The 13,216-nt window shown below is 61.8% G+C and overlaps 1 protein-coding gene across 1 annotated transcript; it reads right to left on the reverse strand.

Moving 5' to 3' along the window:
- Positions 1-1,293: 1,293 nt before the first annotated feature.
- On the reverse strand, positions 1,294-12,455 carry LFNG (LFNG O-fucosylpeptide 3-beta-N-acetylglucosaminyltransferase). The gene is made up of 8 exons (XM_082006608.1): positions 11,569-12,455; positions 4,365-4,413; positions 3,346-3,445; positions 3,043-3,196; positions 2,865-2,950; positions 2,409-2,574; positions 2,049-2,134; positions 1,294-1,961 (listed from the first exon to the last, which is right to left on the reverse strand). The coding sequence occupies exons 1-8, from the start codon at positions 11,962-11,964 to the stop codon at positions 1,895-1,897; spliced, it is 1,104 nt and encodes a 367-aa protein (XP_081862734.1). The 5' UTR covers positions 11,965-12,455; the 3' UTR covers positions 1,294-1,894.
- Between the last annotated feature and the right edge of the window lie 761 nt (positions 12,456-13,216).

Consider the following 13,216-nt stretch of genomic DNA (forward strand, 5'->3'; position numbering starts at 1 on the left):
AGCCCCAAGGCGCCAAGCCCCTCCGGAGCCTTTTGGGGAGGGGGAGGAGGAGAGGACCCTTGCGACCTGGGATGCAAATGGCCGGTGGATCTCGGTACCCGTGGGAAAAGAGAGGGATGCAGGCGCAATCCATCCTCGGTGCATCCCCGAGAGCTTCGTTAGAGGCGATAACATCCGTGGGGGGAACACGGGGTGTTCAGCGCAGCCCATCCGTAAAGAGACGCCAGAGCCCACAACCAGGTGACTGTGGTCAGCAAAAAAGCTGCTTTATTGGTGATAGCTCCCACGGGGACTCCGTGGCAGCAACTGGGTTCAAGTCCCTGAGAACACACTGTCCGTGCTGGTTCCCCATCCCACATCTATTGCTTTAAACACATCCTAGTTACAAAAAGCACAGAGTGATATTCCAGATACTGGAACATATAAATTAAGGTAAGTGATAGTTACAAGACATGGCAAATTTTTTTTTCTTTCTTAAACAGATTATCAGGAGGTTGGGGATTTTTTTTTTTTCCGATCCACAGAAAATGTATAAAAAGCATTTTAAAATCTACATAATTCTCAATGTGTTTTTTTGTTTTGTTTTGTTTTTGTTTTTGTTTTTGTTTTTTTTTAAAAAGGCACAGTAAAAAAAATACTGGCGCAATAATAACATATTTACAACGCACCCATTATGGGCTATTTTCACTCAGCTTCGGGTTGGAAACGTTCGGCTCCGGCTCAGCCTGCTTACCCCGGGGGCAGGGCTGAGGGTGGCAGGCAGGGTGGCCGGGGGTGCGGGGTCCCTCTCCCTTCCCAGCTCAATCCCTCCCCAGCTCCTGGGCAGGGAGAGAGCGACGGCCGGGCTGGGAAACACTGCCTGCCCGCGGTGGGTGCCTGTCTGGCTGGGCGCCTCTAGGGTGCTCTGGCCACCCCAGCAGCACCCAGCCGGACCTCGAAGTGCTCCTTTGCAAAGGTGCTCAGCCTGCCTGCAACTGCTGCCTGCGGCCGGCCCGCAAGCAGGCAGGGAGGCAGCGCTGAAGGGAGACCCTGTACACGGGCGGCTCTGGAAAAGCCCTCCTCCTGCCCCCCATATTTATAGAAAGTCTTTGCATTAGTCTATAGATAGTGCATAGATCGACGCTGCTGGCAACAGTTCAGCCAGACGGGGGGAACTCCGGGAAATGGAGCTGAGACCATGCCAGGCTCGCAGCCCACCCCTCCGTCTCCCTCCAGTGCGGCCATCGAGCACCCAGCAGCTTTGCAGCACCCTGGAGTGGCATTCGCCGTGGCCAGGAGGCTTCCCCTGCCTGCCCTCTGCCTGCCCTCTGCCTGCCCTCTGCCTGCCCTCTGCCTGCCCTCTGCCTGCCTGCCCTCTGCCTGCCTGCCGAGCCGCGGAGCAAAACCCGCTGGCCAAATCGGGAGCCGGAGCTTCGCTGCTGAGATTTTGGGGCTGGGAGAGAGGATGGGGTGGGTGAGGGGTTTCGGGAGTGGGGTGGGGGGTAGAGACAACAGGGTGGGGGGAGGCACACACCAAAAAACTTACTTAACATTTGAAAGGGAAAAAAAAAAAAAAAAAGGAGAAGCAAGCCCGGGGGAGGCAGAGCCCAGCGCCTGCGGTCACTCCCCACGCATGGCGTGGGGCCCGCCAGCGCCGCGGGGGTGCCGAAGGGTTAAGTGCTCAGGACCCGTCCCTCTCCACCGGGCAGCCGGGCACAGGGCAGGCAGGGCAGGGGACAAGGGGCCGCACAGCAGCCTTCAGTACACACACACTGTGCAATACCACAGCAACGACGTCCATCCGTCCGTCCATCCGCCTCGCGGCGAGGCCAGACCGACACACCCGCACGCAGGTCCCGCACGCCCGTCGGATACCGGGGAAATTCGGGACGAGGTTGGAGGGGACACGTGTCTCCTAGTAAACCACGTTGGCGGGGCACCACGGCGTGTCGGGGTACAGCAGGCAGTGCACGGAGCGAAACCTGCGGAGGAGAGGAGCGATGCTGAGCACGGGGCGGCGGCGGCCCTGCGGCACACTGGCTTGGGGGGGACGGGTCTCCCCATCTCACCTGGACGGGTCATCCTCGACAGAGAAGGCTCCCTTCATGTGGATGGAGTTGCGCTTGTTTTCGAACATGCCATAGCTTAGTGTCACCTGCGGGGGGAAGCGGCCGACGTGGCCATCGGGATTGAGCAGGGGCTTGGGGGGGGCTGCAAAATTCACCCCACTTCCCACAGCCTCCGGTCACGCTGTGTGTCGCCTCGCAGGGGTGGACTGGTGGGCCTTTCCCCCTCCACTGACATCTTGGTCACGCGTCAATCAATATCTTAGCCACGATGCCCAATTTTTAGGTGACAACACGAAACGAGATGACGGTACCCTCCGCTCCAACCCCTCCATCCACCCCAGGGCATCAGGACAGGGATACCTGTTTGTGGATCTCTGTCTTGGGCACCTGGTGGAGGTTCTCCAGATGTGAGTGGAAGAGGTTGCTCCGGATGAGCTTCACCCCCAGCACAGACTCAATGATGTAGCCGATGGTGCAGTCGTCGGGCAGGCGGATCTTCTCCGCAGTGCTCATGAAGTGGCCCCCGCTGCGGGGAGACAGAGAGCAGCTGCAGAGGAGCAAAGCCCGGGGGAACGTGGCCACCCCGTGGGGTCTGGGCTTGGCCAGTGGGTGCCCAGCTCTAATTAAAAGTCAATTAGGGGGAATCGAGGTCCTTCCCAGCTTGCTTCCAAGCCCCCTGCAGAAACCCCCAGCAAGGCAAAGAGAGCAAGGTTGGTAGGACATGGTCCAACGTTCACCCCAAAGATGTCATCGCCGCTCTGTGCCTGACTGGGACCATCACGAGTCCCCACGGGAGAGCGAGGCCAACGCTCTTACCTGGCCCACGGGCTCATCTTCAGCGCCAGCCCCCGGCTGATACAAAACCCCGCTCCGCCCGTGGCAAACCAGAAATGCACAGGGTGCTGCGAGAGAGGGGAAGCAACGGCAGTGAGACCTCCTCCTGCTGACCAGGGAGCAAACCCCGGCCCACATTAAGCCAGCCCCAACCTCTCACCATCTTGTTCTCGCTGATCCTCTCCGTAGCCTGGATGGGTCGGTCCAGGCTGGGCTTCCCGATGTAGATGTCCTGCGTGTGGGGGTAGCTGGAGAGCAGCTTCACCAGCGTCCGCACGTTCACGTAGTTGTCATCATCCACATGGCAGAACCACCTGCGGCGGCAGCGGTGTCATGCCAGGCCGGGGCAGCTGCCCAGACCCCACGCTGAGATACAGCCCCAAAAATGCCAACGGCCCCTGCGCGCACCGTCCCCTGCCCTCACAGCCCCGCCGTCCCCCCCGCAGCCCCGGGCACGGCTTACTTTCTGCCCGACTCGATGAACTTGTCGTACTCCACGGCCATCTTGCAGGACAGGGCCTGGCGGCTGTGGGCGGCCGAGCAGTTGGTGTTGATGACGTTTCCTGCGGGAAGAGACGAGGGTCAAAGCCCGGCTTTGGGGGAATCCCACACTGCCCCGCGCGCTCGAACGGTGACGCTTCACCGCGCACATTCCAGGGGCACCAGGGAAACCCCATGGATGTCCCTGATGCTCAGTGGCCTCTGTGCCACATCATTCTGGGCAAAGGATGAATTTCTGGGGGAATGGCTTTTGGGTCCACATGAGACAAGGGAAGGGATGAGCAAGGAATGCGGATGCAGCAGATGCATCAGGGTTGAACCGTATCCCATGTGCACGATGCCACCGTACAGCACTTTGCCCGTGCCAGGGCCATGTACCAGCCACCTCGGGAGCAAGGGAGGGTCTGTGAGCTGGCTTCTCCGCCCAGGACATGATAGCCAAGATCCTGCCCTATTCCCGCTGCTTTTTCCCGCAGCAGTCACCTGTTATTTGCTTGCCCAACTCAAAGGCAATTCCTTCCCGGCCTGAAAAGGAGTCATCTGCATGGGGAGAATAGACCAAGCTGACCCTGGTCCCGGGGAGCGGCTGCCAGGGAAATGCTCCCATGAAACCCTGACGTCCTTGCCCATCTGTCCCAGCTCGCCCCAGGGACAAACTGGTGCAAAGTCACCCCACGCCGTTAGCGTGCTCCTCGGCAGCACCATGCAGGAGATGGGCTGGGCTGACTGGGAAGGAAACCATCCCCAGCTGGGGCTCCCAGGCAGAGCATGCTTTAGGCACCATCAGTGAAACAAGTTGCCTTGTTCTCAGCCCAGGTCTCTATGGCAAGGGCTCATGAGATTAGTGTCTAGCTGGTGTCATTTTGACCATTTTTTCGGAGTTCCCGGGGCAGACTCCACACCAGCCGTGCTCCTCAGGTGGCAGCTCCTCAGGGAACCTGGCTGGTCACATATGCAAAGGGACAAGGGCCGCAGACTCACGTGCTTGCTTCTTCAGCTCCTCATCCTCCCCGTCCGTGAAGATGAAAGTCTGAAAGAGAAGACGAGGCACCTTTGAGGACTGAGGAGTCAAGGCCACACAGCTCCGGACAGCACCCGGCACAGCTGGGCAGCACCGGGGATCGGTCCTGCCGGGGCACCGGTGGTGACTTCTTCCTCCTCGCTAAAACCCAGAGCAGCACCAGAGAGCCAGGCAAACCCGCGACGCAGCCTCTGCCGTTCCGGCAGCACACGGCGCGCAACGCCGTGCCTCACCGCGGTGCAAACCCCAGCGCCCGCGCTGAGCATCCCCATCCTCCCGCCTTTTCCCTGGGGCAGCGGCAGGCAGGAGGATTTCGGGCGACGCGAGGGCCGTCCCCAGCACGAGGCGGGTGTGCGGAGAGGAGCGGGTGATGGGGAGAGGGTGCAGAGCGCGGCTCGGTCTGAGCAGGGACTTCAGACTGCAGCCAGCGAGGCCGGCACGTGCGGCCAGGGATGCCGAAACCGCCGCCCGGCAGCTCTCCCAGCCCAGGCAGGTGTGCTTGCCCGCGACGCCGGCTGCCAACCGCGTCCCCACCTGTGTCAACAGCACGTGGCCGTCCCCGGCCGCTTGCACAACACCCCCACGGCTCCTCTCTGCTCCCTGTCCCACCCCAGGGTGGCTGAGCTGGTGCCAGTGGGTGCATCTCCCCAGCCCCGAGGAGGGGATGGTCCCTCACTGCCCACCCTGACATGGCCCCCACGATGCCTGGCAGCACCCTACCTCCTCCCCGGGCACCCCGGCTGCCCTCCTCTATTTACACAGCTAATTCCTGGCATATGCTGCCCGGGAAGGAGGACTCGGGTGGGGGGAGCTGCTGTTGGCCTGGGATTTGGGGAAGGGCGAGAAGCGGGAGGGTGGGAAAGGCATCGCCATCAATCAGCGGGCAGCAAACAAAGCTGGAGGACAGAAACCACAACCAGCTGCCAAGCGCTATTAAAAACCAGACGTGCACAAAAGGGCAAAGGAAGAAAGACAAAAGGGTTGGGGGGGGGGGGAAGGCAGGAGGCGGCGGAGGGGGGATGATGGAGCTCAAACGCTGGGGATGATGAATTACAAGTGAACTGGAAATTGGGTGCCACCCCGCAGCCGGCCAGCCCCGGGAACGCGCTGGGGTTTTGTGGTTTGTTTGAGGAGGTGGGTACAATAGCGGGGTTGACTTTACTCAGCGGAGGAGAGTTAAGCGGGCAGCGGCGGTCATTAGCATACAGCTGCGCTGGTTAACCCGGCCGGGCCGTGTTTGCTCAGGTCCCGAGCAGGGAGAGCCCAGATTTGCAGGAAGGCTGAATGGAAGGGGAGGAAGGCGCGTTCCCAGGGACGGGGCTACAAGTGACCTTTTGGGCTTGAAAAGGAGAAAAGAAAAAGAAAAAAGAAAAGGATGGAAGGAGGTGGGAAGGCAAGTTCTCACAAATGCACAGCCTGCTGTGCAGCCCAGCTTTTGGGGAGGGACAGAGGTCAGTCCCCCCAAGGGTCAGGAAGGCCTTGAGCAAAGGGTTAGGGGATGGAGGAACCCACGGGTGAGGAGGGGACAGCTGGGGGATGGAGACATTAGCCCATCGGCTGCAGGGCCAAGGATGCCCGTGGCCATCGTGGCCCTGGGACACAGTCAGTGCTGTGTGTGGAGGAGCAGGACATCACCCCAGCCGATGTGGGGTCCAGCCGACATCTTGCTGCTGGTCCCCATTTCCCCCAGGTGCTTGGCAGGGGCAGGTTCAGGCAGCTGCTGGGGGTACAAGCTGACCCAGGGGAGGGGGAGACCATCCAAGAATGCTCAAGACAACCCCATTACAAGCCCTTTCTCATCCACCCCAAGACACGTGGTGCCCCAGTTTATCCCCCCAGGCTCCAGCCCCACTGGAGGGGGACAGGGGAGGTGGGGAACACGCAGCCTTCGCACAGGCGAGACAGAAAATGTTTGCTTGATTAGCTCAGAAACGCCGTCCAGCAACTGTGCCTTCAGCCGCTCCAAAAATAACCCTGCAACTAATCCTCCGGCTCAGTTGCTATAAATAGACCACAGGGACAATTGTTTATTACTTGCCCGCATCGAAAGGCTTCATCCTACCGAGGCATCTTCCCTCTGGCCGCTCCCCCCGTCCACCCCTGTAATTCTCCTGGTGCGGGTGGACCAGGCGGCACCGTAGGGACCAGGACAGGGCACACAGCCCTGCGCGTCACCCCACAGGGGCTACCGGGGCCTTGCCGGTTCCCCACCTCCCCCCCAGACCCACCACAACACTCAATTAAAACTAAAAAAAATTGAAGGCACTATTTTTTAATTTGTCCGCATTTCTTGGAGAGGAGCTGCGCCCTTCCTGCGCAGCCTCCTCGCCCTGGGGCTGCAGGGGAGAGGAGCAGAGGTGCCGGCCGAGCTTGGGAGGGGATAGACCTGGAAAGGTGGGGGACAAGAAAACACTGTGTCCTTGTACCATGGAAAAGCCACGGACCAGCCTTTGGCATCCCCGGTGCAAGGCGCTGGGCGCCAGGGCAGCGCCTGCTTTGCAGTGGGATGGGACATGGCAACCGAGCTGTCACCTACCAACCGCAGACCCAACCGCAGCAGGGCCAGCCCCCACCCCTCTCCCAGGCGGAAAGCACCCCGAGCCCTTACGCCCACTCCCCTCCACCTCTCCCCCACTCGGCCCCCATGCCAGCCGTGCCACCAAGGGGTGCCAGGACCTCTTGGCCCCCCCTGCAGTAACTTTTCCTGTGGGGTGCAAGAGAGGAAGGGCCCACTGCCCCCCCCAGCCCCTGCAGGAAACCTCATTGTTCTCAAAACTGCAGCTTCAAGAAACACAGGATGCCAAATCCCTCCTGAACAATAGCTGCCACCGCTCCACACGGCCCCGCACAATGCGCGGCCCCCACGTACGGGACCCGAGGTCCCTATGGCTGGAATGGGGTCAGCCCCCCAGAGCTGCCTGCAAGGAGCCAGGCAGCTGCCGGCAGCCCCCCACCTCCTCCTGGGGGAGGACCCATTTCTTTTTTTTTTTTTCCCCCCTCATTTTTTGCTCTCCCCTTCATTTCTCCTTTCGCTGTGACTCATTTCCCCCTTCACCGACCCAGCTCGTGGGTTGCTCCCGGCTGGGTGCTGCGCAAGGCGTCCCACCAGCCGGGGCCACCCCAGGGTCATCCTGCCCCCCTGCCGAGCGGCCCAGCGGCTTCCCGGGGTGACAGACGCCCAGCAGACCCCGCGCCAGCCACCCTCCCCACCACCCCTGTCAGCACGCCCGCCGCAAAGGGGAACCTCGGCCAGGCAGGCAGCCCCGTGACCCTGCAGCGCACAAATCCTGCCCCCGCGCCATGTCTCACTTCCTCGTGCTGGGAGAGGACGGGGCAGCACAGCACCCGCCTCCACACCCCCCCGTTCACCCCGAGGATGAGGGGGAAGCACCCATCCCACTTGAGTGCAGGGCGAAGGAGGCAGCAAAGAGGTGCTGGGGGGGCTCAGCCCCCAGCTGGGCAAGGGGCTCCAGGGCGAGGATGCTGCTGGAGCAGGTCCCTGACTGGCTTTGTGTCCCCCGCAGCTGATGTTTGCCCTTCAGCCCGGGGGGGCTAGGGGGGAAAATCCCCACCTGGCTTCAGGGGCTGGGAGCAGCGCAATGGCAGCGTCCCTGCGGTGGCAGTGTCCCTGCTCCCATGGCTTTCCCCAGGACAGGAGGGTCCGTGCTGGCACAGGCATCCCGGGGCTGGGACCCGCAGAGGCAGGGAAGCGGCTTGCAAGGCCGCAGGCCCTTCCTCCCCCCGCTCCTTTCGGCAAGAGGAAGAATCCTCCGCTGTAATTTTAAATGCTATAATTTTTTAATAACCTCCTCGCAAACAATGAGCTCATTGTGCGGCGAGGGTCCCCCACCCTCCCGCCTGGCGCTCCACGCGCGCCGCTCACCGGCTCCGGGGCTTTTATGGACAAGGACGGCGGCATCATTTGGGGCAGGCAATTAAGGGCCCCCCACCCCTTAAAACCACACAGGCTGTCCAGGGAGGGGGGGCAGCAGGGAAGGACCCTCACACATGAGCTGAGTTCAGCAGCACTCAGCAGGCCCTGGTGCACAGCCCGGGGCTTGTCAGGGGAGAGCCAGCTGCACCACGGAGCTGGTTTGGGATGAGCAGCCCCCATGGTCCCAGGCACTCCGGTGGGAGCCCAAGTGGGACTGGCATGCTGGCATGCTCCACCATGGCCACCTGAAGGCTGGGGACCCTGGCCAAGGTGCTAGAGGAATTTGGGAGCCACCATCAGAGGAGCGTGCTCTCCCGAAGGCAAATCCATTCCCTCTGCCTGGAGAGCAGGAATTTTTCAAAGCCTACAATTATCGTGCCGCGCTGGAGGAAGCCAGCGGATCCCACGCTGGTGGGACGGCAGCCCAGCCCAGACCCCTTGCGGGCACCGCAGCGTGTGCCGAGCCGCCCGGCCGCCTTCGGGGTGCCCGAGGGACAGGGGAGGTTTCTTGTGCAACTCTGCCACTGCAGATCACCCGACTCAGCAGGAAACCAGTGGGTTTGGACTCACTCCTGTCCAGGATTTCTGCCTAATGGCCATTTTCCTCCCCTCTCTTCTTTCAAGTGCAAAGTTTCCCCAGACTGCAGTCCAGCATCCTAAGGATACCGAGACAGCTGGAAACTCTCCCCAAAGCAAGGCGGGGAAAAGCCATAGCTCTCCTCCAACTGCAGCTTGTCCGGCCTGGATTGTGCAAGCCAGGGAGCAGATTTAGAAGGGAATAGGGATCTGCCCTCCCCATGCAGAGAGAAGCAGGAAGGAGGAGGGGGTGCCCCTTGCAGGGTCTCGGAGGGGACAGAGGGCAGGAAGCAGGGACTATTGTGGGCAGAACAAAGAGCAGCCAAGGAAGGACACAATAGCTATTCCCCCCTGTCTGCCAGGGTCCAGCCTGGAGTTACCTGCTGGATTTAACCCCTTCTTGTCAGTGCCTGCATCCCTCCTCCCCAGAGAGGTGCCTGGCCAAGGAGCAGCCTAGAGGGAGGTGTGGGTTTGATGGGAGAAGAGGGTCAGGGGAAGGAGAGATGTGGCATCGGGCACAGGGGATTCTCAGCCCTTGGGCAGGAACTTCCCCGTGTTGGCGAGGCGGCACATGTGCTCAGGGGCCGTTAGCAAAACGAGCAAGAGAGGGGCTGGATGAGCAGAGACGGGCCTGACTCAGACCAAGAGAGACGTTTGAGCAGAGGCAGCACCCTGCTGTCACCACACCACCCTCCTGGGGCAGAAAGCATGGGGCCAGGCGAGGAGGGGATGCAGGAACTGCACAGACATCCCCGGACAGGGAAGCAAGAGAGAGGAGCCCCACGGCACCAATCCTGCACTCATCAGGCAAAAACCCCCAACTTGATGCCAAGTTTGGGGGAGCCCAGAGTGCCTCAAAAGCTTCCCAGAGATGGCGGCCAGGTCAGCGTGGGAAGACTGGAGCCAATCGCCACCAGCAGCGCGGTTCCATCCCCTCTGCCTCCATGTGTGTCCCCCCAGCCCTCGCTTTGCTCCGCAGGAGTTCGTGCCACCTCCAGCTCTCTCGGCAGCTCCTTGTCCTCAAGTGTTGTACAAGAGCCGTCACTCAGCGGCTTGGCTTGTCAGGCGGGCACCTCGCCGGGCTGCGGCCCCCCTGGCTTCATGGCCCTCATCTCTAGGCAACCTGACCTGGACACTGCCGGCTCCAGCTCCCCCGTTCCCATGGAAAGTGCCACACAAGAGGCTGCGAAGCCTTTTCTCTGCACCGGGAGAAAAGGGGCTTTGTTAGCTTGCCCAGGGGGACAGCGTGAGAGCCGAGCCTCGGGTCTCTGGGAATCCAAACGGACAAACGAAGCACAAGAAGAAAAAAACCTCCAGAAGAAAGCCGGAGCTTCACAAGGAGGAGGAGGGGAGGAAAAAAAAAAAGAGAGCGAGCAGCCATTCCCAGGATCATCTGTAGGTGCTCAAAGAGCATTTTCCCCCACCACCACTTGCCACCCCCTTCACAGTGACAGCAGAGCATAAAAGAGGTTTCCATTAAATAACTGTACCAGGGAGAGATGGCAGACACTGCCAAGCCCAGGGGATCTGAGAAAAAAAAGGGACAAGACTGGGGGGGGGGGGATTAAGCTAATGCTTGGGGTAAATTGCAAGACCCAAGACCCCATGGGGTCTGGCAGACTCGGATGAAGGAGGCAGGGGCAGGTCGATCCCCCCCACAACCACTTCAGATTTCAGGGCGGTGGGGGAGGCTGGGAGGAAACGAACCCAAAAAACAAACCCAACAAAAAGTTTGCAAGCAAGAAACACAATTCCAGGCCAGGAGGAAACACGTGAAGACAGTAGGATGGAAAGGTTAGGACCAGGCATAACTTACTTGGGAAGCTGTCTAAGGAGAGAAAAAGCGTCTTAAGAGCAGATGGCAAAGCACATTTCCTAAGGAAACAGCTTTTTTTTTCTTTTCAATTTTGCTTCAGTACTTGAAGGACAGAGTAAGGGACTGCCAGGGCTCAGGGCAGGACATCAGGAAGGTCAGGAATTAGACTAGCTGCAACTGCTCTGATGCAGGCAAGCCAGAGCAGACCTGCAAGACCCCCCAGCCACTCCAGTCCTGCCCAGCTCCTGGCAAGGGGAGCAAGAGCCTCAGCACATCCCAGTGTTCTCCCAGCCCTGGGCTGCTAAACCAGGTGTCCTTTGGGCAACCCACCTGCTGGCACCCCGTGAGTCCCTGCCAGACCTCACCCACAGCCCGGCCCTCCACTCCAGGAGGGCACCCGTGGAGACCTGACCCCACATCAGGCACCAGTGGATTGGGTTGCATCCCTGCATCATGCCTCAGTTTCCCCGGTAGAAAGCAGTTGCCCTGAAGCTCTGTGATGGGAGCCGCTCAGCAGGAAGGACCCCAGAGCAGCATTTTGGGGGGCTGCCGACTGCGAGGAGCCCAGGTCAGGCTCCCTCCATCACTCACCTCCCAAACTCACCCCGCAGCGCTGCATTTCACCCTTCTGAGAACACAGCTAGCTCCAGACAGCCTCGAAGTAACTCCCCTATTCAGCGGTATGGGAGGGGGGAGCGGAAAGGAGGGGTGGCATTTGCCAGGCCACAGCACCCCACAGACCCCGCACGCCCGGGACCGCGGCTGACACCCGTGGGCTGCAGCCCAGCCCGTGTCATCCCACCGCGGCCGGCGGCGGGGACCGTCCCCGTCCCCTTACCATGTCGCGGTTGCGGGAGATCCAGGTGTCGAGCAGCAGCTCCAGCCGCGCCTTGTGAAACTTCTTGGTGGTCTTGACGGCAATGAAGACATCGCGGGGGGAGATGTCCTCGGCCGGCGGCCGCGGGGGGCTCGGCGGGGCGGCGGGCAGCTCCCGCCGGGCCCGGCTCAGCCGCCCGAAGTAGTCGGCGAAGCTGCGCAGAGCGGGGGGACCCTGCGCCGCCGGGGGGGCCGCCGCCGCCGCCGCCCCCAGACTCTGCAGCGCCCGCTGCGCCCCGCCGGCCTCCCCCCGCGCCAGCCCCGGCCTCCCCGGCGGCTCCACCATGAGCACCAGGAGACAGGTGAACATGGAGCCCACGAGGGACAGGAGCAGCTTCCTCCCGCAGCTCTTCAGCATCCTCCCGCCGCCCCGCTCCTCGCCGCCCCGCTCCTCGCCTCGCCTCGCCGCGCCGCCGCCGGCCGCGCTCCGCCCGCCCCACGGCCGACAGCCCCCGCCGCGCCACCGCCTTTAAACCGCCCCCGCCCCGCCCGGGGAGGGACGTAGCCGGGGCCGCGCCCACGCGGGGCGTGGGCAGCGCGCACCCGGCTCTACCCGCAGCCCGCCCGCGCCCGCTCCGTTGCCCCGCGCCCTCTCCGCCAGCACCCTCCCCGCGCCCGCCCGCCCCTCGGCCCCGGCCGACTCATCTCCTGCCAGTGCCTTGCCCACGGCCGGGAGGGCACGGCAGGGTGCGGGCAGGCTGCCCGCTCCTCCTTCCCTCCCATCGAGGCCCGGGCCCCTGGCGGTGGCGGGCAGGGTGCGGGGTGGGGGTAGGCCGGTGCCGGCAGCCCCCCGCACGCCGGGAGCACCGCTCGCTGCTCCATGGGCAGCAACGGGCGCGTCCCCTCAGAGCTCGTCACGTCCCAGAGCCCCGCACCGAGGTTTGCTCACAGCCGAGTCCAAGAGGTTACCGGAAAGCCGACCAGCCTGACCAAACTCAGGGCAGTTTCCCGTCAGCCCCTTCTGAGGCCAAGCATAATTAAAAAAAAAACAACACAAAACGCCCGAAACACCACAGCACTCCTCTCGCTTCCACCAGGCTCCAGTCTGGTGGGTAAACCTGGGAACGGGGTGCTGGGGGGTTCTTGTCCCATCCCTCCTCAGGGAGACCTGGACACACTCCGAGACCTGGCTAACCCCATCCCGGGTGGAGCACCGTGCTCTGGAGCTGGTGCTGATGGGCAGCCCTAAGGTGCTGGGGTGTCTGAAAATAAATGCTACATGGATGCCAAGCAAGCCCGCCCCCCCCACCCCCCGTGATAATGATGCCTTGTTAAATGAGACAGTGTTTTTCCAGACAGGCAGTGGGAGAAGTGGTGGCTGCAAGGGAAAACTGGGTTGAAATCTGGTCCGGGATGTGCCACCAACCTGCTATTTTACTGACGCCAAACCCCGGGGCCTTTTTCCCCCTTATCCTCTGCCTCTGCAGGCAGAGAGCTCTTGGGGTTTTCTCTCCCAGCGTGTGTGCTGCTACAGGGAGGCGGACTTGGGTTTGGGCCTGGGCTGCAATGTAATGCCATAATCAGGGGCTGCTGCATTTTTGGGCAGGGACCTTGTCCAACTTGCATTTTTCCTGCTGTCACGTGCTCCATTCATCTCTGGCACTGGATAA

This window comes from Phaethon aethereus, assembly GCF_964289735.1.
Source record: "Phaethon aethereus genome assembly, chromosome: 15".
In the NCBI taxonomy this organism is placed as follows: domain Eukaryota; kingdom Metazoa; phylum Chordata; class Aves; order Phaethontiformes; family Phaethontidae; genus Phaethon; species Phaethon aethereus.

Excerpts from the sequence above, each read along its gene's own strand:
- LFNG (XM_082006608.1), bottom strand. The coding sequence starts at position 11,964 with ATGCTGAAGAGCTGCGGGAGGAAGCTGCTCCTGTCCCTCGTGGGCTCC. Across the intron at positions 2,135-2,408 it reads AGACAGAGATCCACAAACAG|GTGACACTAAGCTATGGCAT; the intron begins GTATCCCTGTCC and ends TTCCCCCCGCAG. Across the intron at positions 1,962-2,048 it reads GTCGAGGATGACCCGTCCAG|GTTTCGCTCCGTGCACTGCC; the intron begins GTGAGATGGGGA and ends TCTCCTCCGCAG.